General features: G+C 37.9%; 1 protein-coding gene across 2 annotated transcripts in view; it reads right to left on the bottom strand.

Moving 5' to 3' along the window:
- LOC149279484 (ecto-NOX disulfide-thiol exchanger 1-like) overlaps positions 1–27,326 on the bottom strand; it is a 114,609-nt gene that overhangs the window by 59,726 nt on the left and 27,557 nt on the right. For both annotated transcript variants that reach the window (XM_089501109.1, XM_089501110.1), the window contains 3 exons: positions 17,973–18,137; positions 10,497–10,703; positions 3,776–4,009 (listed from right to left, as the gene is read on the bottom strand). In XM_089501109.1, coding sequence (XP_089357235.1) covers positions 3,776–4,009; positions 10,497–10,703; positions 17,973–18,137 — 606 coding nt within the window. The remainder of the gene's footprint in view (positions 1–3,775; positions 4,010–10,496; positions 10,704–17,972; positions 18,138–27,326) is intronic.

Consider the following 27,326-nt stretch of genomic DNA (forward strand, 5'->3'; position numbering starts at 1 on the left):
CAAACAGCATTCTATGGACAGATGAGTGAAAAGTTGATGTTCTTGGGTGACAAGGGCCATCTTATACTTGTCAAAAGGCAAATATATTCTATATTTAGAACCTCTTGCCAGTGGCTGAGATCTGACTGGAGGGGAGTATATCACATGGAAGGAGATGAATTAAGCTGATGTTAACGGGCCACACACGTATTACATGAATTAAAGTGCATAGGATAGCTGGAGTGTCCCTTTAACTCTATTTTCTTTAAAACTAATTATTCCAAACCCAGGGTTCCATTCCACGCAGTCTCACCTTGATTCCATACCGTCTCCCCCTGTTTATTGTCCTCTCTCTTTCCCACACTACACCACAAATCAAATGTCTCCTTTTCTTCATCACCTACCTTACATCTTCCCCTATATCGAACCCCATTAAGTTTTCAATTTTTTCTTTTCCACTTATGCTGTGCCTTTTCTCCCTTCTTCTCCCTCTTTTCTTCATTCGCTTTTTAGTCTATATAGTTTTTTTTCTCTGCCTTGGCTAACTGCTTATTCTATCAATCTTCAATTCTAATTTTCCTGTTCCATTGCCGTCATTCCTCTTTTAACCAAGCTTCTTTTATTTATCATGTAACAATGTTATTCAGCTTATTTTGCTCTCTCCCTCTCTATCTCTGCCCTACCAATTGTGTTTATTACAAACCAACAGTATTATCTTCTAGAAATGAACATAATAAACGATACTGGGCTGCAGCAGAAAATTCTGAATTTATGCAGGCATTGTCAAGCATGCTGAAAAAATTTAATGTTTTTAAACCCATTTACACCATTAGATTTTTAATACCGTATTTAAAGTTTTTAACATGTGTGAGAAGGAATGTTTATACTTGAATAACAGATAACAATCTATGTGATAATTACTAAGTTTTCTCACCATAATGAATGTAAGGAATCATTAATAGATTAGTGATGCTCTCTATTGGAGGTGCTAAGAGCGAAGACAACACATAATACGTAAAGAAAATACTCTCAGCCGTGAGACAACTGACAAAGACAGAAAATGTAAGCTTTGGTGAGACAGATGGATTCGCTAATAGGCCCAAAAAAACTTTGTATAATTCAGGACCCATCTTACTTTATAACACAAAATAAACCACAGAAATGGGCGTTAACACTAATGCCTAAGGAATCAAGGCTTACTGCCACTTGAGTTTCCCAGCTTTGACCACATGCTTTGGCAAGAGGAAGGCACACGTAATAGACTAATAGGCAATATCAAAACCTGCCTTACACATGACTTCCCAAATTGCCATACAAACATTTGTTTTTTTAGCTTTCTTTTTTTTTTTAATTACCCCAATCTGTGTGCGCACATTTGGTGACATTTGTGTCACCATCAAGGATATCATCAGGGTCATAGTAAGGAGCTGTGACTTTTGTTTAATTGAAATCTATATACAATAAATATATATATATATATATATATATATATATATATATACTATCCATTCAATGACCAAACCACTGCATTGTATTTATTATTCTGATAAATCTTGCCCTAACATAGAAAATAATGAGTGCAGATGAGCATACTGTGTACTATCATTTTAAATGAAATGTTCCATAGTGTTTCAAACCTTCTGATTATAGTTTAGTGAATGTTCTAGGTTTAATATTCCTAACTTTTTGATGTAGAATGAATAGAGTGTATTTCTACCTTCTGCAAACCAGTCTAAGCAGTTGTTAATGATTACTAAAAAAATAAATAAATAATGAAAATAAAACAGACACAACATTTTTCATTTTGTTCTTGTAAAGTAATATATTTTAGTTTCATCTGCTGGCTACATTGCAGATATACACAGGAAAGTCATTCAGCCCTATCCAATGAAAAAAGGTTTTGAAATAGTTTACTGTCACTTTGGGTTTGGAATTCTTTGTTATGATTGCAATTGTTTTTGTGATAATTGCTTTTGCATAATATTTTTTCTTTATTATGTATACACATTCACATCTAAACCCCCAGTGTCCATTCAGCTGATTTTTTCTTTATTTTAATTCATTGTTCTCAACTACATGTATGGACCTGGTTTATCATTGCTTTTTTATGGGTTAATAATAATATAAATAGGAATTATTTTGAATAGCCATTTTTGCCTCTGTCTCTTACATTGAAAGTCTTATCCATAAATCCTTTATTTTAAAAATAGCTTAGCAATTGCTCTCCATAATATTTAGTAGGGCAGATAAAACTTTTTTTTGTGAATAATTGGCATAATGGTTATACACCCCCTGTATCTTTCCACAGCTTTTATTGCTATAAAAATGTAAGATGGAATCTAAACTTCTATTGTGTAACCACAATGCTGTAGACTATCTTATCTTGCAATCTCCAGAAAGCTTAAGTTTTCTAAATACTGGAAATGGAACCAAGAAATCTAAGTCCATTATCCATCATTGGCATTCTAAAAACATGCCTCAAAATGCTACATCCACAAGGCAGTTTCTTGTAATTCCATGGTTTCTACCAGCATGGATTGTGTTTTCTAGCATGCTGTGCTGATCTATAAACATTATAGAGACGGTTACAAGGTCATTTTAAACGGCTACTTCAGGGCCGGCCTTAGGGGTGCGCGACCTGTGCGGCCGCACAGGGCGCCATGTCAGCAGGGGCGCCTGCCTGGGACTTAAATTAAAACATCGTTTTTTTTGTTTTGTTTTTAAACTTTATTTAACATCCTTCATGTTAAATAAAGTAAAAAAAACAAAAAACAAAAAAAAAAACCGATGCTTTAATTTAAGTCCCGGGCAGGGGCGCCGAGCGGTTGCTGAAAACTTCCCAGCGCTCAACATGAAATGCCAGCACCGTGGCAGAGCGGGAAGACTGATGCCTCCCGCTCCCACCGCAGGACTCCGGCAACAAGGTAAGTGAGGATAATCAGAAGTAGGGAGAGGGAGTAGATAGTGAGAAGGGGCAGAGGGGGGGGTAGTGAGAAGGGGTAGAGAGGGGGTAGCAAGAAGGGGGCGCCAGAGTAGTAGTCCGCACAGGGCGCCAGAATCTCCCAATTCAGATACCAATTTACATCTCTGAAAAAATGGTCAGATAGGACACCTACCGGCTGTTAATGTGATGCCTAACACTGGTCCCTTAGAGGATACATGGTCCTTGGCCATAGTTACATAGAAGGTGCTGGCGGGACTGCACAGGTTATTGGCAAGCATGCTACAGCTAAAATATATGGTTGTAGACTGAGCGAAGGGGCATTACATGCACAGAAAAAGGCGGCTCATTTTAGATTATGCTCATGTCAGTTAGGGACCTCTTCTATTTGATCTAGAGCAGTATCTGCCATTCAAAGATTATTTCATGAGGGAATTGCAGCATCAATGCCAGGGTCCCATCTGCTTTCTACATCCTCAGAGCTCACAATATTTGTCAGCTATGAGTATCACAGTGTCCTACAGTCCTAAAAATCACAATGTGTGTATATAAGACATAGATAATGGTCATAACTTAATGGCCATAAAAAGTACATTGTGTGAATTAAGTATATTCTTCTTCTTCTAAATATGTCAGCCACAAAATCATATTCAAATCTTGGTAAAGCATGCCAACAACTCACCTTTAACTACAGACTCCCAAAAACAATGGTCTTTGGGTAATGCAAAATTTGGAAGATATATGAGAAATGTTAAATTTCCAATGGTGGCAGAAAGATTACATATTTTCAAAGGAAATTAATCTACATGTTTGGGTATAATTATTCAAAGTAACTGGTATAGTTATAGCTATCACCTTTGAGTTTCTCAGCCAGCACTGTGGCCTCATGTTCAGAGTAGTGCATGATGGCAGGAGGGGATGGTGGACGTAGTTTATCAACTTCTAATTTGCGCCGATGGCGTTCTTCTCTTGCCAGCATCCTCTGTTTGCATTCCCATTCATAAAAGTCATCTCTTGCTTGTGCAAAATCAACATGCAAACGGCCTGAGTCCTTTTTGTCCGTGCTGGATCCTAATCTCATTCGGTAACCTTAAAACAGAAAACAAATCCAATGTATTAATACATACAAATTATCACATTCATATAAAAATATACAACATTAAAACTCTTACTGGCACGTAATATACAATTTGCTTAAGAAGTAACAATCATTGTTCTCACAGGAATTGCTTAGTAAAGCATATCAATGAAGTAACTGGCCCAGCTTATCAGAATGTGGACTTTTTATAATAAGTCTGATCTGTCAAAAAAAAAAAACTTAAAAGGATTTACCTGGATAAATTACGTCTATAATGAACATGGATTCTTCTGAATATTTGGTTCACAGTTTGCCCAATTACCTTACCTTTGTTAGAAAAAAATGCAATGCACTTTTAACTGAAATTGGGTTTATTTACAATTCATCCCAGTTCTATTATTTTGTTTATTAAGGACTATACTGCTGCTGATCTTACTGTTATGTGCAATAAATCAACCACTTTTTGGTCTTGTTATATTAAAACACTAAATGGTGTTTAAAAGTTGGTTTAAAAGGTGTTTATTCTACAGGCAGCTAACAGGTTGCTGTGCTGTTGATATACATCTTCCTTTGTGCTCAGCCATCCTATTTAAATCCAAAGACTGGCTGAGAATCATCGTGGTTGGAATTTATCAATATCTATTTTTGGGTACAAGCAGCTTAATGTCTACAAATTCATATGGGGGGGACTTTATTTGTATTCAGCCACCTCTTAACTTAACATCTGGGTATAAACAAGGCAAACAATGGTTTCTTTTCATTGATGCATTGTATGTACAAAGGGCAAACAAACAAGCTAATCATACCCCCATACTCATTCAAGTAACTGTACAGTTGTATATATTTCACAGTATGGCTTCCATATGATTTTTTTGTGATCTTAAAGTTATTTGTATGATACATGTGGTGTCATTGCTAACAAGTTGTTATAAAAGCAAGGTATATTTACAGGTACAGCAAATAACACATTCTGCACATATAAGATCAAATTAGATAGGGATTGCCATTCAGTGTTGGCCACCAGGTCTTTCAGCTTGAGACAAATATGAAAATTAGATGTTTTCTTCCTTTCTTTCATGCTTTAAAATTAGAAACAATATATATATATATATATATATATATATATATATATATATATATATATATATACATATACACACACACACTGTATGGACAAACATATTGGGATACCTGACCATTACACCAACAGGGGCATTGTATTCTAAATATATAGACATTTATATGTAGTTCACCCTATAACAGCTTCCTCTGTGAAGGCTTTCTACAATGTTTTGGAGTGTTTCCGTGGGAATTTTAGCCCATTCTTCCAGTAGACTATTTGTGAGGTCAGGCACTGATGTTGGACAAAAAGGCCTGGCTTGAAATCTCTGTTCCAGTTCATCCTAAAGGTGTTTGATGGGGTTGAGGTCAGGGCTCTGTGTGGGCCAGTGAAGTTCTTCTACAACAAACTCATCCAACCATGTCTTTATGGACCTTGCTTTGTGTACTGGTGTACAGTCATACTGGAATAGAAAAGGGCCTTCCCCAAACTGTTCCCACAAAGCTGGAAGCATAGCATTGTCCAAAATGTCTTGGTATGCTGAAGCATTAAGATTTCCCTTCACTCCGTCATGGAAACCCATTCCATGAAGCTCCTGCCGCACAGTTTTTGTGCCGATATTAATGCCAGTGGATGTTTGAAACTCTTCAGCTATGGAATCAGCAGAACGTTGGTGAGTTTGTACACACCATGTGCCTCAGCACTCATGACCCGCTTTGTGACTTGTGTGGTCTTCTGCTTTGTGGCTGAATTCCTGCTGTTCCTAAATTATTCCACTTTTCAATAATAATATCATTTACAGTTGACCATGGAATATCTAACAGGGATGACATTTCACAAACATATTGCAAAAGGTGGTATCCTATCATAGTACCTTGCCTAAATTTACTGAGCTCTTAAAAATGACCAGTTTTGTTCACATATATTTGTAAATGCAGACTGCATGGCTAGGTACTTGATTTTATACACCTGTGTCAACGGGTGGGATTGAAACACCTGAAGATAATAATTAGGTGTGTCCCAATACCTTTATCCATTTAGTGTGTGTGTATATATATATATATATATATATATATATATATATATATATATTACTATACATGACGTTGGAAATAGTAGTACTTTCACAAATTCTCATCTTCTCCAGACATTCTAAACTAAAGAAGCTGACAAATCTAGCAAGCTCCAGGTGTCAGTTTGATGGTAGCTGGCAGATGTAGTAAGACCAATATGTTTAGGGATGATAAGTGGACCGGATGAAACTGGATGCGAACTGATAAAACAACAAAACATGCCTAGCTTTACAACAACAACAAAAAATTGACAAATAAATGCAAATTACGTTTCAACAGTCTCCTTGACAACCACATTATTCTGGTTTAACATAATTATTACAGCATTTTAGAAAATATTGTTTTTAAAATACATATAAATAAAATGTTTTTTTTCTTTGCATTAACTATTTGCTGCTCAATAACACCATTATGATCCATGTTGAATGGTCCTACATCAGCCCTACAAATGAACCGTACATATGATTTGACAGAGTGTTCTAATTACTGGCAGTGGCGGTTGAATTTAATTTGTTGCTGTGATTGATGCCACAGCAGCATTCCATTGTTTCTCATTCTGAAAGCACAAGAGGAGGAATCCTGAACCTCCTGGAAAAAGAACAACAAGTCAGATAACAGATAACACCAAGGTAGACCAAACCTTGCAACTCTGCTTAAAACATTAAGCTCTGATTAATGAATAATTGTAAATCAGCCCCCATGGCATTGCTATATTACGGACAGATCCACATGTCCTTCAGGGCCGGGAAGCATGTGGATGTAACAGTTCCGCTATGGCTTGCTTTGGGGACATTGATTTGACCACTCTATGGCCTTGGGCTTGCGACAAGCAAATTTATTTTTGAGTATCCATTATTACAATGGTTAGTAACTCCTATAAATATATTACAATTAACATCTGTTTGCAATGTTAAGAACATTATAATAAAAACATATTATTAGAGTTTATAGTTCAGGGCGAACTATGTTTTTTATGTCTCATTACAGTTGACAGCCTATGTTTACAGTTGTACAAATGTTCTGGTGGTCACATTTATTGACTCATCATACATTGTTTGTTGATGCTTTACCCTTAGTATCTTGGTTCAAGATTAATTTGGGTCACAAACATGACCCATCACAAGGTTTAAGAATTCGACAGGAAATAAAAACACTAAATAGCCTATATTGTATGTTTCTTATCTGCCTTCAAATTATATGTAAATGTTCAGCCATTTATCTAATGTGCTTGTGACAAATGTCATTCATAACCCAAATAAAAATTTTCACCACTAATTACAATGTATTTTTAAAAAAATGTTTAGTTAAAAATAGTTAGTTAGTACATACAGCATGAGTACATTGGCAATGTTTGTTGAAGAGATCTCAAATAATGTACACATAACCACAAGGTTTGTTTTGACCACCGCTTGGTCTTTAATCTACTGCATGTTAGATCTATTACATAGAAACTAAAGTCTAAGACCCCAATAATATTCCCCCACCATTCTTGACTGATTAAAGGTACAGTGCCTTCCAGGAGCAAGATCGTGGTACCACGTTTAAAAATAGTCAATCACGTAACTCTGGGTAACGGTTAACTACTTTGTTTACATCAGCTTTAAGAATAATTGAGGGTTATTATATATCTAGAACTGAATTCCCTCCACTCACTTGCGTTCACTTTAAGGTCCCCTACAGCTTTACTTAACTTACTGTCTCTCTGTGAAGAGTATTCTTTCTAACACACTCACACTGAGCGAGAGAATAAAATCAAATGCAGTCAACTTTGGTCTCGGGATCTTTAAAAATAAACTTATCTACATGCATGTTTTCCTATCTCCTGGAAATAATTGATAACGATCACCCCAAAACTTGATATACATGTTTTATGCTACTTTACTCCTTTGTATTACTCTCATAAGGATAAAATACAAGATATTACGCGGGTATGCAGGAGAATTATCAGACTGACCTACATTTTTAGTGACTCATACAGTAGGCTAATCTTTTTTTCTTTAATTATTAAAGCTGGATCCTGTCTGCCTACTACTCTATCAAGCTGTAATACAAGACCTGCAGCAGGTCTCAAGAATGACAACTTTACATAAAAAAACAGTGGCGAAAACAGTATTCATTTTTGGAAGCGAACACCGCTGGAAGCTCAGAATAGCAGCTGGCTATATCTAGCAGTAATTAAAGGGTAAGACCTACGGACAAATATTTACCTCCATAATATTAAGTAACATATACAGTAACGTAGGTTTGCACTGACAAAATCCTGGTTTCTTCTAATGTTGTTTCAATAAACTTCCTTTATCTGCAAACCTGGAGGCTGTCACACTTAGACGAGTCAGAATTTCAGGCAGGGCAATTACAAATGAGCCATTCTATTATTTACCACAGATAGTATAGTACAAATAGATAATATGCAATACCATTTAAAAAAAAAAAATAAAGTATAGTAAAAAGAAAATGGTGGTCAATAAGCTTTCCTTATAAATCTCCAGCTGTACTTATTGAGTAAAGTACACACTACGGGCCTTAAAATTTCTTGGAGATGGACTCTCACTTAAAGTCTAGGACATGCTTCTTGTTCACTATACCTAGAAGGATACTAACCACGGTTCACTTTACAGCACCCACGAAGACCAAAATGTCTGCCAGGAGTTGTTGGATCTGATGTGTCTCAGATCCTGGTTCTAGAGTGCATGTTTGAGTGAGATTAGTCCCATATGCTTATGGGAGCTTCTAATGAGTTAAGAGTTAATCATCTCCAGAGCAAAGTCTGTTTTCAAATAATCTCTTTTGGAACTTTGGCATTACTACATTGAAGTGATATCACTGCCAACCAATTAGTTATTTCAAAAAGGTTATACTCTGTGACCTAACTCCATACCAGGAATAGCACTGAACCATTTAGGTTTCTTGAGGACTTTAGTCAGTTGTCTGTCAAACTCCATCAAACCAAGAATCAAAGGCAACAGTACAATTTGGTGCATCTTTTCGTGAGTCTCACAAATATGTTCACAAATATGTACTGTTCAAAAATAAAGATGGATAATGAATGACTTGTTTTATTTTTGTGACCATGTCTTTCCAGAATATATTTATAGCATCTGACCACCAACCCTATACGAACACACATGGACATGTACCCTGCACTATGATTCCCTTCTTTGTGGTATAGAACTTGCCTGTTTCCTTGCTAATATTATCTAGTACAATCTTATTTTAGTTGGTTTCCAGTTATATGTACACTAGAAGCCAACTAAATATCGATTTACCGAATTATATTTAAAATAGAACTGGCCCAACTCCATTTAAATTTCTTCATCCTTCAAATGACATTCCCCTTTCTTCCAAAGCCATTTATTTTATTGACAATTTTCATACTTACTAATACAACTTTCTAATATCAGAAAAGAAAATGTAAGAGAAATGTATGAAAAATGGTTGAGCTGTACTGGTTCTAGGTAAAAATCATACCTTTATTAGTTTATGGTACCGTTTAGCAAGCCAACATAGAGAGGTGTCATACAAGCTTTGAAACCTTAAAGGTTCCTTTTGTAGATGTGCATTATAAGCATTAGATTTATCAGGACTATTAAGATCCCTTAGAGATATAACACCTGTTACAACACATATAAAAATCTAGCTTCATTGCAGATAAAAAGGAATAGATAATTTTAAACCACCTTCTTCACTTTTTCATAAATATTATTTCACATTAAATATCTTAACATAACCTGTATGTCTATTAAATTAAACAGCAAGTACTCAATCAAATCATAAAAACAATACTTATACGGGTTATCTGCAAACTTGGGCATAACTGGGAGGAAGATTTTGACACACAAAGGAATAAAAATTCAAACTTGTTGAAATCTTAGAATATCTGGACGCATCGGCACATATTTTATTTATACCAATAAAATATTTGTACCAAAACCCATAAATTATCGAATAAATCATGACAAGGTGTAATATGCGTTGTTGTTCATCTGAGGTTGTATTTAACTTATTTTTAGACCTGCTAAGGAACAGATGATTGTTATTATGTCCTGATATTTAAAACCATACAATTCAAAGACAGTGTACTTTCTTTTTCACATGACTGTATATCACACCTAACCAAAGTTACATTTGTAAAACACCAGCCACCGTCTGAAGGGCAGTTTTTGTAACTCTAGGTTGTATGCAGCACTTTTAAATCTGTTTGGATTGTTCACAGAGGGTGATCTGCATCAGGCCCATTGGCCTTGAATTAGACAGACAAGATTTAGGTAAAATTTGAACCAAGGTCATTATAAGGTCAGAAATCAAATTATGAGACGTCAAAATTATAGCACATGGAAAATTACTAAAATTATAAATCTACTATACCAGAGAGGTAAATAGCTTTATCAACCATGAACTCTTCTGAAAATCGAATGTGACAGAAATTCTTCTTGCTTTTGCGAATTGCTGTAATATCTCCGCATTGCTCAAAGACCTCTTGAATAATCTCGTCTGTTGCATTTTCGGGTAATCCGCCAACAAATACAGTTTTACAGCCTGGAGGTCGCTCTCTAGTAGACGGTGGGGGTAAATCTAAATGGAGACAAAATTCAGGATATTAACATCAAGTATTTTTTTCTGTATTATAAATGCAACACATTAAAACGTTATCATTACATTCCACCACTTTCAAAAACGCTAAAGATTAAAATGAAAAAAATATACTACCTGAAGCAGTGCTGCTCTCTTATTTAAATGGTTTGCACAGCAACTCACTATGGAACATTACAAAATCATAATCTCTGCTTTTTTGAAAGGAAAACTATAGGTAAACGTCACAGTTTCATATAAAATGCATTTTTGAGCCACTTGGACATCAACAGACGTAGACAGGGCATAAAAAATAACTTTGTATACCGTATGTAATTATGTGTGTAACACAGAAATTAATAAACCAGGAGGTGTAAGCAGAGGACTGTAAAGTAGGATATGTATAGTCTACAGCAGCTGCTTGTTAGAATTTCCCCATTAATAAGTGTATAGTTACCAACTGTCTCAATTTGTTGGTAGATGTCCCGAAACTTCTGTCCCCTGAACCTCTAGTTATTAAAAGGCAACATATTTTTTTCAAAAAAGGATGTTTAGAGTAAATGGTGTGGCATCACTGCCATGTACTGTATCCGTGGCCTGCGATAAAACATTGACAACTACAGAAAGTAAAACAGAAATTTGTCTTCCCAGGCATGGAAACCTTCACATATACCATAAGTATTTTTGGAAGTCACAAAAAATGTTCTGTTGTGTACCGACAGGTTGTATTTTCATTTTCATCTCAAACCTAGTAGCGGCACCATTTTAATACTTGCTGATTATGCTGGCTTACTAAAGGAACGCAGTCATTTGTTTCTTTGCTGGATGCTAATACTCATTTCACGTATTCTGTTACGTTCATTGGTTGAGAATTGTTTCCTCCAAATGATCCACATTTGCAAACGAATTCAGGCATAAACACTGCTGTAATGGCCTGACCTAATTGTTAACAAGCCAGAAAATGTGGGTAAAACCTCAACCTCAAATTGATGAGGACAAATATTTGCCATATGACCTACTACATGTTTGATCGTAAATGAATAAAATAAAAAAGGGCAGACACCGGTAGAAGTCTCCCTTTTTTTTTTCGACTGCACTGAAATACATCAAAGGAGAAAAAAAAACAAAATAAATAAATACAGCGGAAAAAACACAATGCGCTGACATCATGATGAAAAACTCGCTGGTTATCTACTCTGTCTTGTTCCAGATAAAACAACAGCATGCCAGAACAGAGGAAGCATAACCTAACAGCATGCATGTTCTTGTTTGGCTGTGAAGCACAAAGCATGCTCGGTTATTTACATTTAAATGAAAGGCCTATTAAAAATATAAGAAAAAACGTGTTAAGTGTAATGGCATTCAGAGCATCAGAGGTTGTTCGACTTTCTCTCAACATCTCTGGATATAATTTGGTAGAAAAATGTATCACTTCACACCTAGTCATTATACATATGGTATTAGCATTCAGAAATAAAATAGATAAAATTCATCAGATGTTTTGTATTCAGAGATGGATGATGCTCCAGCATTAATTAAAGAACAGGGCTATTTAACATTAGCATGTGAAATACCGATGCGGCAAGAAGACTACTGGTAATTGTGTACATACTCTACACCAAGGTTATTCTGAAACATGTTAAACAATGAACGCGGTGTGCGTTTTACAAAATATGTTGCAACATTTTTGCGTTAAGGTTTAGATGTAAAAAAAATACCTTCCATTAAAATCCACGCGCTGTTAAAGTTTTTGATGCTGTTACAAGTTTAGGATGTGAAAATAGCTACAGTAAAAGTTAACACCCTGTGGGAACCAAGAGAAAAATATGTTTTTTGTTTTCTAACTCTCTGTGATCCTGCACAGATGCTGGTTGGCAGGAGAAAGACCAAGCGATGTTAATTTGTTGCCTGTGTTGCAATAAAATGAATTGTGCGCCAATATGCTAGGTTCCAGGTAGGCCAAGTACGGTGGTTTGCGTAAAGTAACAGTAAAAATCGTAAAAACTTTTTTTTGTATTTGATATTTCAGTTCTTAAAGGAATGACATTTGGACCAGTACCCTGCACCTCTCCTATTATTGATAACACATATTAGCATTGGTTTCAATCTAGAACAAAGCTACTAAGAGTGAGTGCTCTGGGACGTACGTGCATACACAGAGATCTGGTGCTGGTAGATTATATGTATGTGATCAAGTAATGTTTTTTACTCAAGCACTGCTTAACATTTACTGAAGAGTGATTTGTAAAGCAGATTAAGTTTGCTTCTCTCAACCGGGGGTAAAAAAAAGCTTCAATATAAATTTTTATGAATATTTAAATGTTGCTTTTACTTAGGCCAGTTCTCTGATATTCAATCAAACATTTTTAATTTGTGCCTTATTGGGCTCCATGTCAACCAAAACAGGTCAAGGCTCTTCCCAAAAGGCTTTTCTCATTCACTGTTTCCCTAGGTATTACTGTTGTATTTTATACAGGCACATGCTTTAGCCTAAATCTAAAACCCAAGAAGGGGTGGTCCCCAGGGTTATTTACAAAATGTTCAATCTCATTTACTGCTTGTATAAATTGTTTTGTTTGTTGCTTATACTAGGTACAAATAAACGAGGATTGCTGTGGTCCCTCATGCAGAAGAGGCTTGCCATGCATTTTGGGTTTGATATGCCAATGGAGAGGTCTCCTCTGTAATGGTGCAAATGAGTAAAAACAGTCATGCCCCTCCCGAGCAAGCACCTTCCAATAGGCCAGGCTATTTCAGCAATGTCCGGTCTCGGTCTGTGATATGGCTGCCATTTTGTTATTTTGTACTGGGACAAAGTCAAAACGAAAAGTGCAGGGGGTTCCCAGATTCCTTCATCAGGCCCTTTCTGTCACTGTTTCTGTTGACGTTTAGCTTATTGTTTTGCCTCTACTGTGTATAAGTAGTTCTCAATCTCCTTCCAAAATGCCCCTTACATTGACAACTTAAATGTTTCTGTTACTTATATGTGCTTGAAATTAATGGAATCAAAGTAAAGTGCTGCAGAAAGGGGTAGTCTCCATATTCCATTCCAAAGCCTATATTTCCAACTTAATTGTGTTTGTTGTCAGGGATCCCACATAGTGAGATAGTTTGATTATCCAGTTGCAGGAAACTTGCACCCTTGCAAATCCACAACCTGGTAACAGGTAAGCAAGCAGAAAAAGCTCAACAGGCAAAGTAACCTGAGCCACAGACAAGAAATAGCCTAACAACCTGTAGACAAACTCAGGTCATCATACTTGGTAGCTGCTGAAGGAAGTAACCGAAGTATAGTTAGCAATACAGGTCAGATGTTGGCATGGGCTCCAGGTAACAAATGGACTCCAGGTGACAAATGGAAGTGTTTCACTGACACTGATTGGCTGCCTAAAGCACGGACTGGATCTCAGAGGTGGCAATGAGTTGCAGCTCTGGACTTGCAGCTTATCATAAAAGTAAGTGCCTTTATTTTTAACAGGCTGAAGAATGCATATTCAAATTCTTACATATTACCTTAATATGCATTCATCGTTGGTGAGGCAACATGGAACAATGGAGTGTCCATTTAAGAGGATACTACAGTTTCTTGTTCACTTAAGAAATCAATAGAATGTTTTCCCGTTTACTGATTAATAGTACCCATGTTTTACAAGAAATATTAAGGTTGTACTTGACAGACTATCTTTTAAAATGGGAATCTGTTGTACTGAATCTTTTATTATGTTCTTAAAATAAACATTCTAAAACATGCACACGTACCACAGTGTCATCAATTTTCCTTTACAATTTCAAATAAAGGCTTCACACGCATTAAAACACACAATACAAAAAGGATGTCTTTCAATAATCAAGTACTAAAGATTATTAAGAGGTAATATTTCATACCACGCATTGCCCATGAGCCAGCACATACGTACCAGGTTTCCTTTTAAGTGGAAGGAGGATTTTATTAAATATCTTGGTCTACTTATCCCCTCAGACATTTCCTAGTCTCACACTCTTAACTACGAGCCCTTGTTGGCGACCCTGGAGTCGGACTTGCATAAATGGGCTTACCCTCATATATCTTGGTTTGGGAGGGTGGGGGTCATAAAGATGAACCTCTTACCTCGGTTCCTCTACCTGTTCCAAACCCTGCCCCATCAACCTCCCGAGGCCCTTCTTCCGGCGATGCCGGAGAGCTTTTCTTAGGTATATATGGAGGGGTAGGCCATCTCGCTTAGCCTGTTCGTACTTGATTAGACAGAAGTTACAGGGGGGGTAGGCCTCCCGAGCCTAGAACTATACTGGCAGGCGGCCCATTTACGCCACATCATTGAATGGTCTATCAACTCCACTAAACAATGGGTCTCCCTGCAGAGCTCCTTCCTGACGTGCTCTATCGGAGCGCTGCCATGGATTCGAGACCCAACGAGATGCGTCGCTTTTGCCACTCACCCTTTTATCCTCCCTACCTTGCGGGTTTTTCGCAAGCTCCTGCGGGTCGGCTCTGTCGCCAGGATTCCTGGCCCTATGACCCCTCTGGTGGGGAACCCGGGTTTCCCTCCGGGACACTCCATGGGTGGCTTGCGAGCTTTTCTCCCTCCGGGAGTGCACACCCTCCGCATTTGCCATGTGGTTAGTGACAATACCATGAAACCCCTGGGGACACCGCTAGGCCCGGGACCACATCCCTTCTCCCTCCATTTCAGCTTAGGACAAGCCGCAAAAAGAACCGTCCCATCTTTTGTCTAAATTATATGCTCTGTTATTAGCCCCGGAACCGTTGGATAAACCGTATTACTTTAGCCTCTGGGAACGGGACTTGAATTGCTCTTTTTCCCCTGAAGACTGGTCGAAGATTCTTTCTATAATCCATAAGGGCTCGGTCTCTAGCCGGATGCAGGAAACGACCTTTAAGATACTCACGAGGTGGTATAGAGTCCCACTGGACATCCACAGGTTTGTGCCCCAGGTTCCGCCTACATGTTGGAGATGCGGCTCTCACCCAGGCTCTTTGCTACATATTTGGTGGTCCTGCCCCGATATTCGGCCCTTCTGGAACTCCGTGGTGTCAGCTATTCGGGAAGTCGCTAACCCTGACTTTCACGCCTCTCCAGACTCTATCCTGCTCCACCACAATGCCGTCCCGTTCACCAGTTATAAACGCTCCCTGATGTTTCATTTGATTAATGCGGCTAACGCTGTCCTCCCTAGTCAGCCACCCCTCCCTCCTTCACGGCTTGGGTTAATCAGGTTGAATTTGTATACCAGATGGAGGTCCGCTAAGGGCGCTGGGCATAATATAGAGCTCAAGTGGTTCCATTGGAGGTCTTACGTATCGAATCTAGGTAAACACTCTTTACCTACCTCCTTGTAGGCTATTTGTATAACTCCCATGAGGTGTCTCTGGCCATGGTTAAGTGTGGTCTTCTATACGCGTCCTCCTGCACTCACCTGCTGGGGTTTATATTCTACCCTTCTGTGTAAGAGTTATACCTTGGACCCTGGGACGTACATGTTTTGTTTGGTTGTATTTTTTATTTGTATTACTTTTGAGTCACCGTGACAATAGTTTACCGGGTACCTCTGCTCCTCCCTCTCTAGTCCCACCCCCTCGGGGGCTATTTGAGAGCACATGCGGTATCTGGTCTTGTTGTCTCGAAGCTCTCAACTCTCGTTCCACCCGCACTGTACCACTCTGCGAGACCTAACGTACTTGGTGTCCCACTATAGGAGATATCTTGAGGATACGCTATGCTGTGGGTTAGCCTTCGTGTCGCGTCATGTGGTGTCACGTCACGGGGCCCGGAATGAGGTTGACCCACTTGTTTCAGTAGCTTTTATTTGACTTCCTGTGTCCTCATTGTACTGTTACTGTATATTACAATACCTTTATCTCCTTTGTTTTTATGCACTATGATCCCACATGTCGATTGTACACTGTGACTTTGTTTGTAAAGCTCTGTACTGTGCATTGTATCTTTCTTACCATATGTGCAATAAACGGAGAATTGAGAAAAAATATTTTATACCACGGTAGTTTCTTGGTAGGGATAATTATTGTAAATATGATGTAAATATTGTAGGTTTCTGAACTGGTTCCTCTTTCACTGCACATCTTAGCGATATACAAATATTATTATTAAATAAGCTTCATGTCCAACAGTATTTAATATTTGCCATATAAATGCTATCTCCTGTGTTAATCATATTGCCAAACTATACACTGCCGATTTAATGTATCTAAATTTATTTGTGCGATCCTCTATTTTTGTATATTTTTTGCACAATGCATAAAAGGGTTAAGCATGTTTACAAATGCGTAAACTTGATTAATTTGAATAGGGTTTAAATCAGCCCGGAAAAATGAAATGCCGCACCAATGAATATTAAGGTGGAAGCATGCAGTAGGATCTGGGGGGAGAGCCTATGCTGGATCAGCCAGACTGTGACGGATGGAGTCGGCTGGCAGGACAGCATATCATGCACCCAGTGCCAGGTACCGCGCAAGACAATGAAGGAGTGAAATCATTTTATCTCACTGTGCCCTGGGGAAAAAACTGATTCTGAGCTCTTAGGACAGGATTCACTGCACATGCATTTTTTCATTCTGTCAGGAAACATACAGGGGAAGTTTACTGGGGAGGATAAAATAAGCTTAAATTTTTGCTCCCTCCATTTATAACCAGCATGGTGCTTTTCAATAAGGATCTCAGGCACGTGGGCAGTAGGATGAGTAAATTAACATTTATTTCATTTTTTTTTTTTTAAACTTCCTACTGTAAGATATCTTTTGTATCTATGTTTGGTCATATACAACCGTAAAAAGATGCCTTGATCACTAGAACCCTCAGGGTTTTTAGGGGTATAAGTGAAACCACAAATGATGAAAAGGATAATCAAGGTTATCTTTTAATCAGACCTTGGATCCCTGCCTAGGGGCTTGTCACTCACACTCACGTTCCCGTACCTTCTGTGCTGACCACTTTTGTGTCCCTGTCTCCTTTTCCAAAGCTCTGTTTCTTTCCTGTTCTTGTTAGGTATGGAAACACTGACAGAAAGTCTGAGAGAGTGAAGAGTGTGAAAGGATGGAGTGGTTGAGTGACCCATACTTTGACAATTTCAATGTTAATTTGAAATGATTTTGACTACCAAATTTGTCGTTGTTAGCACCCATTGTATTGCCATAAGGCAGTCCTAACATTGTGTTTCAACAGCAGTTATACCACATGTACTGTTTTCAAGGCTAGTACCATCACTTGTACAGTTTAGTTTTTAAAGAATACTCACTGGGATTAGGAGGAAAAAGAGTGCAGCTTTTGCAGTGAATGATTTCCTTGACAATGGGTAAAGGAGGTGGAGGTAATAAACCCATGCTGGCCATCATTGGATTGATTGGCGTTATTCCAGTCATCATGCTCAAGTTTGGATCAAAGCCCGGTACACAAATGGAATCTGTGAAGATATAAACAGAAAGCATACATTACAATATAAAACTATATATTATATACAAAGCAGAAAAGGAAGAGAGTCATTAGACTACCTCGGCACAGAACATTACATACACCAGGGGGTAAACCACAGATTTCACTGTTTGACATGTATCAAGTAAGTAATGGGATGATAACAGATCAGGAACATTACAGGCAAAGAAAACTAAGGGAACACTGTGTAATTAATACTTAAAAGAAAGCAAATAGGAAGAGTATCTTCTTCTGCTTAACACCAGTTGTTTAAATTGGCAAATTCCTCCAAGGCAGGTAATGTCACACTGATCAGGGCTTCATTACCCCGAATGCCCTTCACACGCCAATTAGTCTCAGCCTTGGGGTGTCTGGTTACAGAACAATCAAGACCCAGGGGAGCAATATAGTTAACTGACATGTAGGTCAAGAATATGCTAAAATAGCTATTGCCATTTTTCCATAGGTAAAAAAAAATACACAAATTGGTATTTGTGTGAATGTTAATTTTTATTTTTTTTTGACAGCGGAAATATCTTGATTTCAAATATGTGTTCCTTAAATATGGTAAATATCTTGTTCTCAAGCTGGTGTTTATATGGAACTGTGTTCTGTCTTAATTATACATAATATATTCAATTTAAAATGATCAGAGAGTAAATGTTGCATATTTGTTAAAAAAACACAACATTATTTAGCAACTGCCAATCTTCTGGAGGGCGAACAAAGAATAGTATATATGACCACAAGTATGTGGAGATCCCTCCTAAATTATTGAGTTTAGGTGTTCCAGCCAGATGTATTGCTAACAGGTATATAAAACCAAGCACAATGGCAGCCATCTCCATAGACAAACGCCAGCTGTAGGATTAGTTTTACTGAAGAGAACAATGACTTTAAATGTGGTTGTGAAATTTTGTGCCCTGCTAGATCGGCCCCGGTCCACTGAGGTCCAGTGCTATTATTGTGAAGAAGCAACCATTTCAGAGATCCTGGAAGTCTATGTGTGTGTGGGAGCAAAGGTGCCGGGGTCCATTCATTTCCCGCAGGAGGATCACGCCTAAACCAATCGGCAAAGACAAGAAGAAAGAACTAAATCTTCAGGATCTAAAAGTGTCGATCCAATGCTTGCAAATGTTTAGAACACACACAGAAAAACTAGATCAATTGCTTGACGCATTTCGCACTTCTATGTTTAGTCATATCTTTTTAGATCATTGCATTTCCACAAAGATGCCCTTTGTTCACTATTTGAGGTCTATGTTTTATTTTCCCCTGCTTTTTATGCATGTGCGTAATAGGAGGAATATATTATACAACCATGGATGCACACATTTTCATGTACAGATCTAGTTTTCATGTATAAATTTGCAATATTTTTTCCAATTTTTTGCAAAAAGTTTTGATTGAAAAATAACACCAGTGTCCATGATATAGCTTGTGGAAGTCAGAGGTGCCTATAGGGCACTTAAAGAAATACCACCTTAAAGCTTGTAATTGTTTTCCTTCTGTGAAAATGTGCAATGTCCTAATCCTGCTTAAAAGGGAGAGCAGCAAACTTTATGTTTGCTGCTCTCCCTTTGAGATGGTGTAGGCTTTTATTAGGTTTTACAATATCCCAGCATGCATGCAACATATTTCAGAAGTTCATTTGAGGCGTAGACAGCCCTTCGACTATCATCAGAAAGCCATAACTAAAAGAAAAGGAGTGCTATTAAAATTGAGCTTATTCTCAAGAGTTGAGCCCAAGGGAACGATAGCACACTTGTGGTGATAATGAGGTTCTCCAGGTTGCACAACTTGTAAGAATCCCAGAGTTAGTTCCTGAGTGAACCCAGATGTGATTATAAGCATAGTATCACTTTGGTCTAATGGGGTTTAGCAAACAAGACAATCGGAGGGTTATTTCCAAATGTCTGAATATTTGCCCCCAGAGTTGACCAACTTGCAAAAGCTCCCAATGAGTTTTACAGGCAACTTTCTACAACGTGATCTAATAGCATGTGGTGTTTTGCAAGATATTTCTAAGCGTGTAAATACCAATATTTTTTGCAGATTCCTTTTAGTTAAAAGTGAAATTTCACCACACAAATTCCCTTCCTTTAAACCATTTAAGTTGCCTTGGAAAAGACTTATCTCATTTATGCTTGTAACATTTGACATTTCTTACTAAATTCAAGGTGTGTCATCCAGTGAACAAGTTAATTTTCTAAGGTACTGTACGCAATTGTCCCTTGATAAATACGTGTGGTGAAAGGTGGAGCCATATCACACATACCAGTAACCATCTTATTTTAATTTGCAACAGCCAAATCCCGAACATAAAAGAGAATTCCCCGCGGTGGGGCAGTGTAATATAAAGATTCTGAGCCACGAACAGTCGTGGTTCTTGGCCTGCAACTTCTGGTATAATCATATGAGACACCTGTAAAAGAAATAGGCCAAACTTGTGCTATTGCCCTTCTGACTGCAGGTCCTCAGTAATATTATTTTGTGCTGTTAAAAATATATCCGTTATATTAAAAATTTACATAATCTAACACCATTATTCTGGAGGCCACTGCTGAGGGCATGAGGTTTCCAACTACTTGTGACCAACATTCCCGTACCTTCCAAGTGTCCATGTTTGGTACGTAAATCCTTATATCTCTCATTGGTTCTCTAATTTCCATCTTCTAAAGAAGCTTATACTATCTGCTGGATATGTGTGCATCACAATGGTCTACAGCCCTACGAATTACAATAATGGGTACAGGAACAAAAAGGTTGTTTATAAATTAAAGCACATATGAGAAAATGTATTTTCTAAACAACAATAAGTAGGTCAAAATGTCACAAAGTGTTTGTAAAGCCCTGTCCGTGGCATGCCTCCAACTCCACTCCCTACAACAGAGGTACTTCTTTGGTTATTTCAAATATTAGGAGATACATGTTACAAGTGGCAGAGGTATCATTGTGCAGACATGTAGTTATAAGATAGGAAAGGTGCCGACACAAGTGCATGTAACAAACCTTGTAGAAGTCATGGGTCGTTAAAGATAATGAGGCCCTTGGCAAGCCAACGATAGCATGGCCTCTCAGGAATGCTGAGATCTGTGCCTAAATTTGGCACATCTATTAATCAATTTCCTGAAGTTCTCCCCCTTCTCCTGGCACCCTCTTTCAATAGATTAACTTGTATAATTATAATGCATTATTGTTCCAACTTGTGCTATTGTATGAAGGTAAATGCTACCAGTAGCTCAAAATGTCGCATACAAAGGCTTGCTGAAGCTCTGGCCTCTAAAACAAAAGTGGTTTTCTATAGCCATTTGTAATGATAAGTATGTTAATGAGGAGGAATAAATATCCAATTCCTCAGTACAAGAAGGTAAGCTAGAAAACCGATCCCCTAGTAAACAAGGCTATAGTTCTATATACTAATATACTGTTTAAAGCTGGAAACAGACAACGTTACTGGACCACAGACCACTGTCCGCCGGTGTCTTGGGATTAAATGTTTTTTTTAGATAAACCTATGTAAATCAACAAAAGTTTCAGACAAAGAATAAAAATTCATTGGTTTACAGAAACAAAACTTTAACAGTAACTTTTTTCCAGTACAAGGAAATACAAAAAGAAAACCCTTAATTAGAACAAATAAAACACCTTAATCAGCGGAACGTGCCCCTTTATATTAAAAGGCATGCTGCATCTACTGGCTCGTACTAGAATAGTCCTAACCCCTTCGCAACCTTTGCCGGTTCAGGACCGTCATGACAGGAAGGTCACTAAATGACCTATGACGGTCCTGAACCGTCAAAAAATTAAATAAGCTTGTATGGCGGCGGACGCCCGTTTTAAAAGCAAAAAAACATAAAAACATTGGGTATTTCTAAACTCAGGACAAGTAGTAGAATCTATTTAGCTAGTTTTTTTACTTGCTTTTTTAGGTGAGTAAAAGATTTTTCAAATAAAAGTCATAAAATGTGTTTTTTTTCAATTTTTCACCATGTTTTTTTTATTTTTTTATAGTAAATAAGATGATACGATCAAAATAATGGTATCTGAAGAAAGCCCATCTTGTCCTGAAAAAAACAATATATAACTTATGTGGGTACACTAAATGGGTGATGAGAAAATTACAGCTGAACACAAGCACCACAAAAGTGTCAAAACAGCCTCGGTCCCACAGGGTACAAAACGAAAAATGAGCCCGGTCCTTAAGGGGTTAAACAGTGTCCCTGTAATGAAATAACGCTACACACCTATACACATTTCATTTTTCACTACTTCAACGCTTGTGGTAGACGCAGAGCTGTCCTCTGTTTACTGTATTCTGCAGGCACTGCTTTGCTGTTGCTTTAATTTTGTGTCCGTTCCACGTACAGCCCAGTCTTATTGCCATAAATGTGCAGTGAACTATAAACTAGCAATTCCCTCGTAAATAGGTTAGGCTAATAGATTAGTCCAAATCAGGAGGCACGCCGTGCTTTTTGCCTATCCACAGCTTCTCCAGTCTTTTCGACACTAAATAAAATTCTCTTTTCTTTTGAGCTTCAAAGACTTGTATGTACAAGTTTTGCGCCTATCACGCAAAACAAGTCAATTTCCTATACATTTTTTATTAAAATAACGGCATTACAGGTATTTGGAATATTTGACAACTGCTGTGGACTTTCACTCATACCTCCCGAGTGCCCGTTTAGGAGAAACAATCGCTCTTTACACCTAGGAGCTGAGAATGTTTGGTGGGCATCGCAGAGAGTATCGCAGGGTTCTACAGCCCTAAAAGTCACAATAACAAGCGTAGAAACAGCAGAAAATGGGTTTATGCCCAATGCGATTAATAAAGCTTCATTAAATTTGCTGCCAAAGCATCCTAAAGATGAACTCTGCACAAACCCATACGGGTTAAAAACCTGCTGTCCATATACTCTGCTCCACTTGTCAGTCCAATCAGTTTTTATTCCCCTACGCTCCAGGATTGGAACCAGACAGCTGCATTCAATCATGACACATTCAGTTAATTATGTGCATTTCCCCAAAGAGGGCCGCTGTCCCCTGCCATGCCTTTACTGCGCCTGCCAGGACATTGAACTGGAAGCTCCGCAGCCCTGTATAAATGCATTCAGCTCTGCCAGTGCTCCAAATGATTATTCCTCCATTATCTCCTTTATTTTCCAGCTGGCCTATGTCTAGGCCAGGGATGTTTCTATTTCCCTCATACTAATATATTGATAATTCTGTCAATTTCTGTCCAGTTCTGCACCCCCTTGGGCTCTTATTACGAGCATATATGTTTATGTTAGACTCTCTCCAACACGGCATCATCAGCACTTACAAATAAAAAAACATTTTACTGAATGTCTTCAAGGTGCATGTCATTTATTCACAAGTACAATATGAATGTTTAAAACATCATTTTCTTTAATATTTAATATGCCATTTTCTTTTTTTACTATTTCTTAATATTTTGCTGCTGCAGTTTGTGTAGAACTAAGTACTGAGTTAACTTACCCATGGCTTGGTAAACTGGCACTAAAATGGCTGCACCTTCCTGAATGGCTATTACTATCCAGCGATTGTAAAAGAAAATTATGATTGCGGTTTAGTTAGTATAGGTTGTTTAGGTACATGGTTTCACATTTCTGTCTAATTTTCCTCCTTCCTTTTGCTGCCTCTACTGAAACCACAAAGCATTAGTATGCTACTACTTTGGACATGCCCAGTAGCGCTCCCAATAAACACTGAAGCAGCAGCCAATCACACGTAAGCTAGCAAAATCAGTGTTCAGATACCTTAGACGGGATTGGCTGCTGCTACCCCCTTTTTATTAGAATGGGAGTTCAATAAGTGGAATAAGCATACTGAGGAATGCTCCATGCTTTCAGTAGAACCAAACAGGAAAGGAGGAAATGAAAAGTCCCCCATTCTAAAACAAATAAGTTAAGAATGTGTGCGCAATCTGTATGCATTCAAATTCACTGGAGTCCATTCAAAACGGGCTTCATTATGAATTCAACATGCAAATAGGGTTGGAGTGCTCCTTTAATGTCTCAGATGTTTTGCACATCCCCAGTGTCCCTTTTGAAGTGAAATATTGCCTCTTTGGGACCAAAATCTCTTTTGGCCATCTTTTAGAATGCTTGCTGTGTATGAGTGCATCACAACATCCCACACCCTCTGAAGTAATAATAATGTGTATAGAATCCACACTGAACCCTTTCTCTTCATTTTGACATTACATGTGCAGTGTACATATGTTAATGCCAAGCAACACTAACTTGGACCCTGGGCGCTGTGTTCCATGCACGGTCATGCAGTTCTTCCATCAATGTTAGATCATCGTTGCTATTCAATCTCTGGAGCCCAAACATCTCAATCCTGAACCAAAGACCATGAATTCCCATGTAATTACGTAGACTGGTTCATGCTTACTCCTCAGCCATTCTATACATTACATAGCCAAGCTCTCATTACCCTGAGACATTACATTCACATGAAATTCATGCTGGTGCATCCCTTTCCTAAAGCTAATTTCTGGCCTGTTCTTAGCTGACCAGCCCAGCCTCTATAGAACACCCCATTTGGACATGCCCATTTCCCCCTTAAACAGAAGTGTGTCCCGCAGCATCAGCCGGAATGTCCATCGACGCCAGTGGAACTTCCTGCTTGTGTCCCATAACCTGTGTACAGATGCACAATCATATTATATATGGGAGTAAGTAGATAATCATATAACAGGCACAGGAGACAGTGGGGATAGAGGGATATTTAATGCACAGATACATATAGATCCGTGGCTCTACAAGCGTAGAAAGATTACTGAGTTCAGTTGATAAAGATGGATGCTCTTCAGGCTGGTGCTCACCAGCCTCTAATACTGTAAAATAGACCTGCCGGGGAAAGGAAATGTCATCATACATGCATGCTCTAGTTCTGATCAATTCCAGCTACTCCGATCATTTCCAATAAGCCAGATTTTGACTTATCCCAACAATCTGTTTTTTTGGTACATGTTGGATAAGTGCAGTTACGGGGTATCTTACTTAAATTATCCTTGCACCTGCTCAATTTATGCTCTGTATTGTCTAGATTTTACATCATTAAATCTTACAGAACTGGTTGCCCCCTGAATAAAAATGTTCAGGACCGGTGAAGTACATTGTAATATTTATTATTGTTTTACCTCATTTTGTGAGGATTCAGAGGGAAAATGTATTAAAAATTATGTGTTTTTTCTAATTTTCGCTAGTTTTTACAAAATTTCTCATTCTAAATTTTCAGCTAATCATCTAACTGTGGTATCAAAAGAAAGCTCTATCTCTTCTTGAAAAAACAATATATAGTTTACATGGGTACACTATTCACAGGAAAGGAGAATAATGGCTGAACCAACATACCGCAAAATTGGCAAAATTGCTCCGGGACTTGAGGTACCAAAAACCCCTGGGACTGAAGGGGTTAATATGTTTGTACCACGTGTTTCATCACGTGTTATTCAGTGTTTATGTTAATTCAATAGATAAAGTATTGATTACTTTTCGTGTCACGCTACGGAAGGCGAAGCTGACTGCACCATGGCCAAAATTTTATCCAAAGTTGACTTTAATAAACAATACATTATAAATATTATTGTGTTCATGCGTGTTTCTTGGGACGGGGAGGACGCCGACATTGATGGTACGTTAGTCATGTACTTTCAGCTCCCACTATGGTGAATAAACCACACTGGAATACCGTTAACAATCCCATACAAACCGTACATCAGTCAGTATGAAGTATGAACTTTAAAAACCAAGCAAGAATTGGCCACAACCGTATGATATTCCTGAACATATCAATGTAATATGCATATCATTAACCATAAAGTTAATTCAGTTCTAGCTAACTTAAGCAAAAAAATTAAATCTAAGCTACATGTTGGCGAAACAAACTCCTTTTGGGTTAAAGGTAGGATTCATACTGGGTCATCAAGCAGCAAATGTTAAAAAGGAGTTATTCTCATCCATAAAAATGATTAAGAAAAAACACCTTCGCCATCCGTATCTGAGAATATATGTATGCCGTTCTTAATTCATTCTTCTGCAAATGTCATGAAAATGTTCCCTAAGTTTAAAAGTCAAGATAGCAGGTGTTTTGTCAGGTGGCATATAGCTGCAAAAGGGCACTTAACGGGGCTGTCCATTACGTCTGCCTCCCTTTGCAATATGTGTGTGAAACTACTAATTCACATACATTAAACAATGCTAGCAAGAAGGATCACTAGTATTTAACCAAAAAAAAAAACATTCTGCCCATTTCTCCTATTTTGCTTAATTACTACTGATTTGTAATATCACATATGGTTACATACTGGGTCTTACAGCAGGGAAAGATAAAATGGAAGAAAAAGGTATTATTAGCCTATGGTTACACAATTACATCCCGTGTATTTCTTTGATCTGCTGACCCCACCAGCTAGGGTGACCACATCGGCCACGTTTTCCCGGACACACACAATTTTTACATATTGCTGACCAGCCCAGATAAAATAATACCCTGCAGTATGGGGGATGTATAACTGACTAATTGGTTCCCTTTCATAAGTCTATACACCCCCTTTACTGCAGGGAAGCATTTTATCTGGGCTGGCAAGCAATGTGTATAAATGATATACAATGTGTCCTGGAAAACATGGCCGATGTGGTCACCCTACCACCAGCCAGTCATGAAACAGGAGAACTTCTATGAGCCCCAAGGCTTAAATAAGATACAGATATTAATGTTTTGTTTAGCATTTGGTGAACCCACAAATTTTTTTCTTTGTAACTTTGTTGCCTTTTTTTTTTCTTTGTAAGCCTTTGTTGATACCATCATTCTGGATTTAATTGAGTAATATAATGCTAACCGCACGATAATTATCTCAACTGTGCAAATCCTCTATCCATAAATTCATCCATCTATCCATAATTTACAGAGACAATGATAAACTAGGGATGGAAGTGATGAAACCTTACATAGAATACCCCAGTAAGATCAGCATTTTGTTTGTTCATGTAAAACCTCCTTGAGGCCACAAGGTAGCTTGCTTTGGGTAGTGTAACAGTGATAGTGCTTGCAAACACATACTTCTACAGTAAAAATAGATTTGCCAGTAATAGAGATTGAAATTGTGTAGCTGATAATACAGAAATAGGAAACAATAAAAATAAGCTTT

This window comes from Sceloporus occidentalis, unplaced genomic scaffold (genome assembly GCF_023333645.1).
Source record: "Sceloporus occidentalis isolate IW3139 unplaced genomic scaffold, rSceOcc1.0.p SCAF_164, whole genome shotgun sequence".
In the NCBI taxonomy this organism is placed as follows: Eukaryota; Metazoa; Chordata; class Lepidosauria; order Squamata; family Phrynosomatidae; genus Sceloporus; species Sceloporus occidentalis.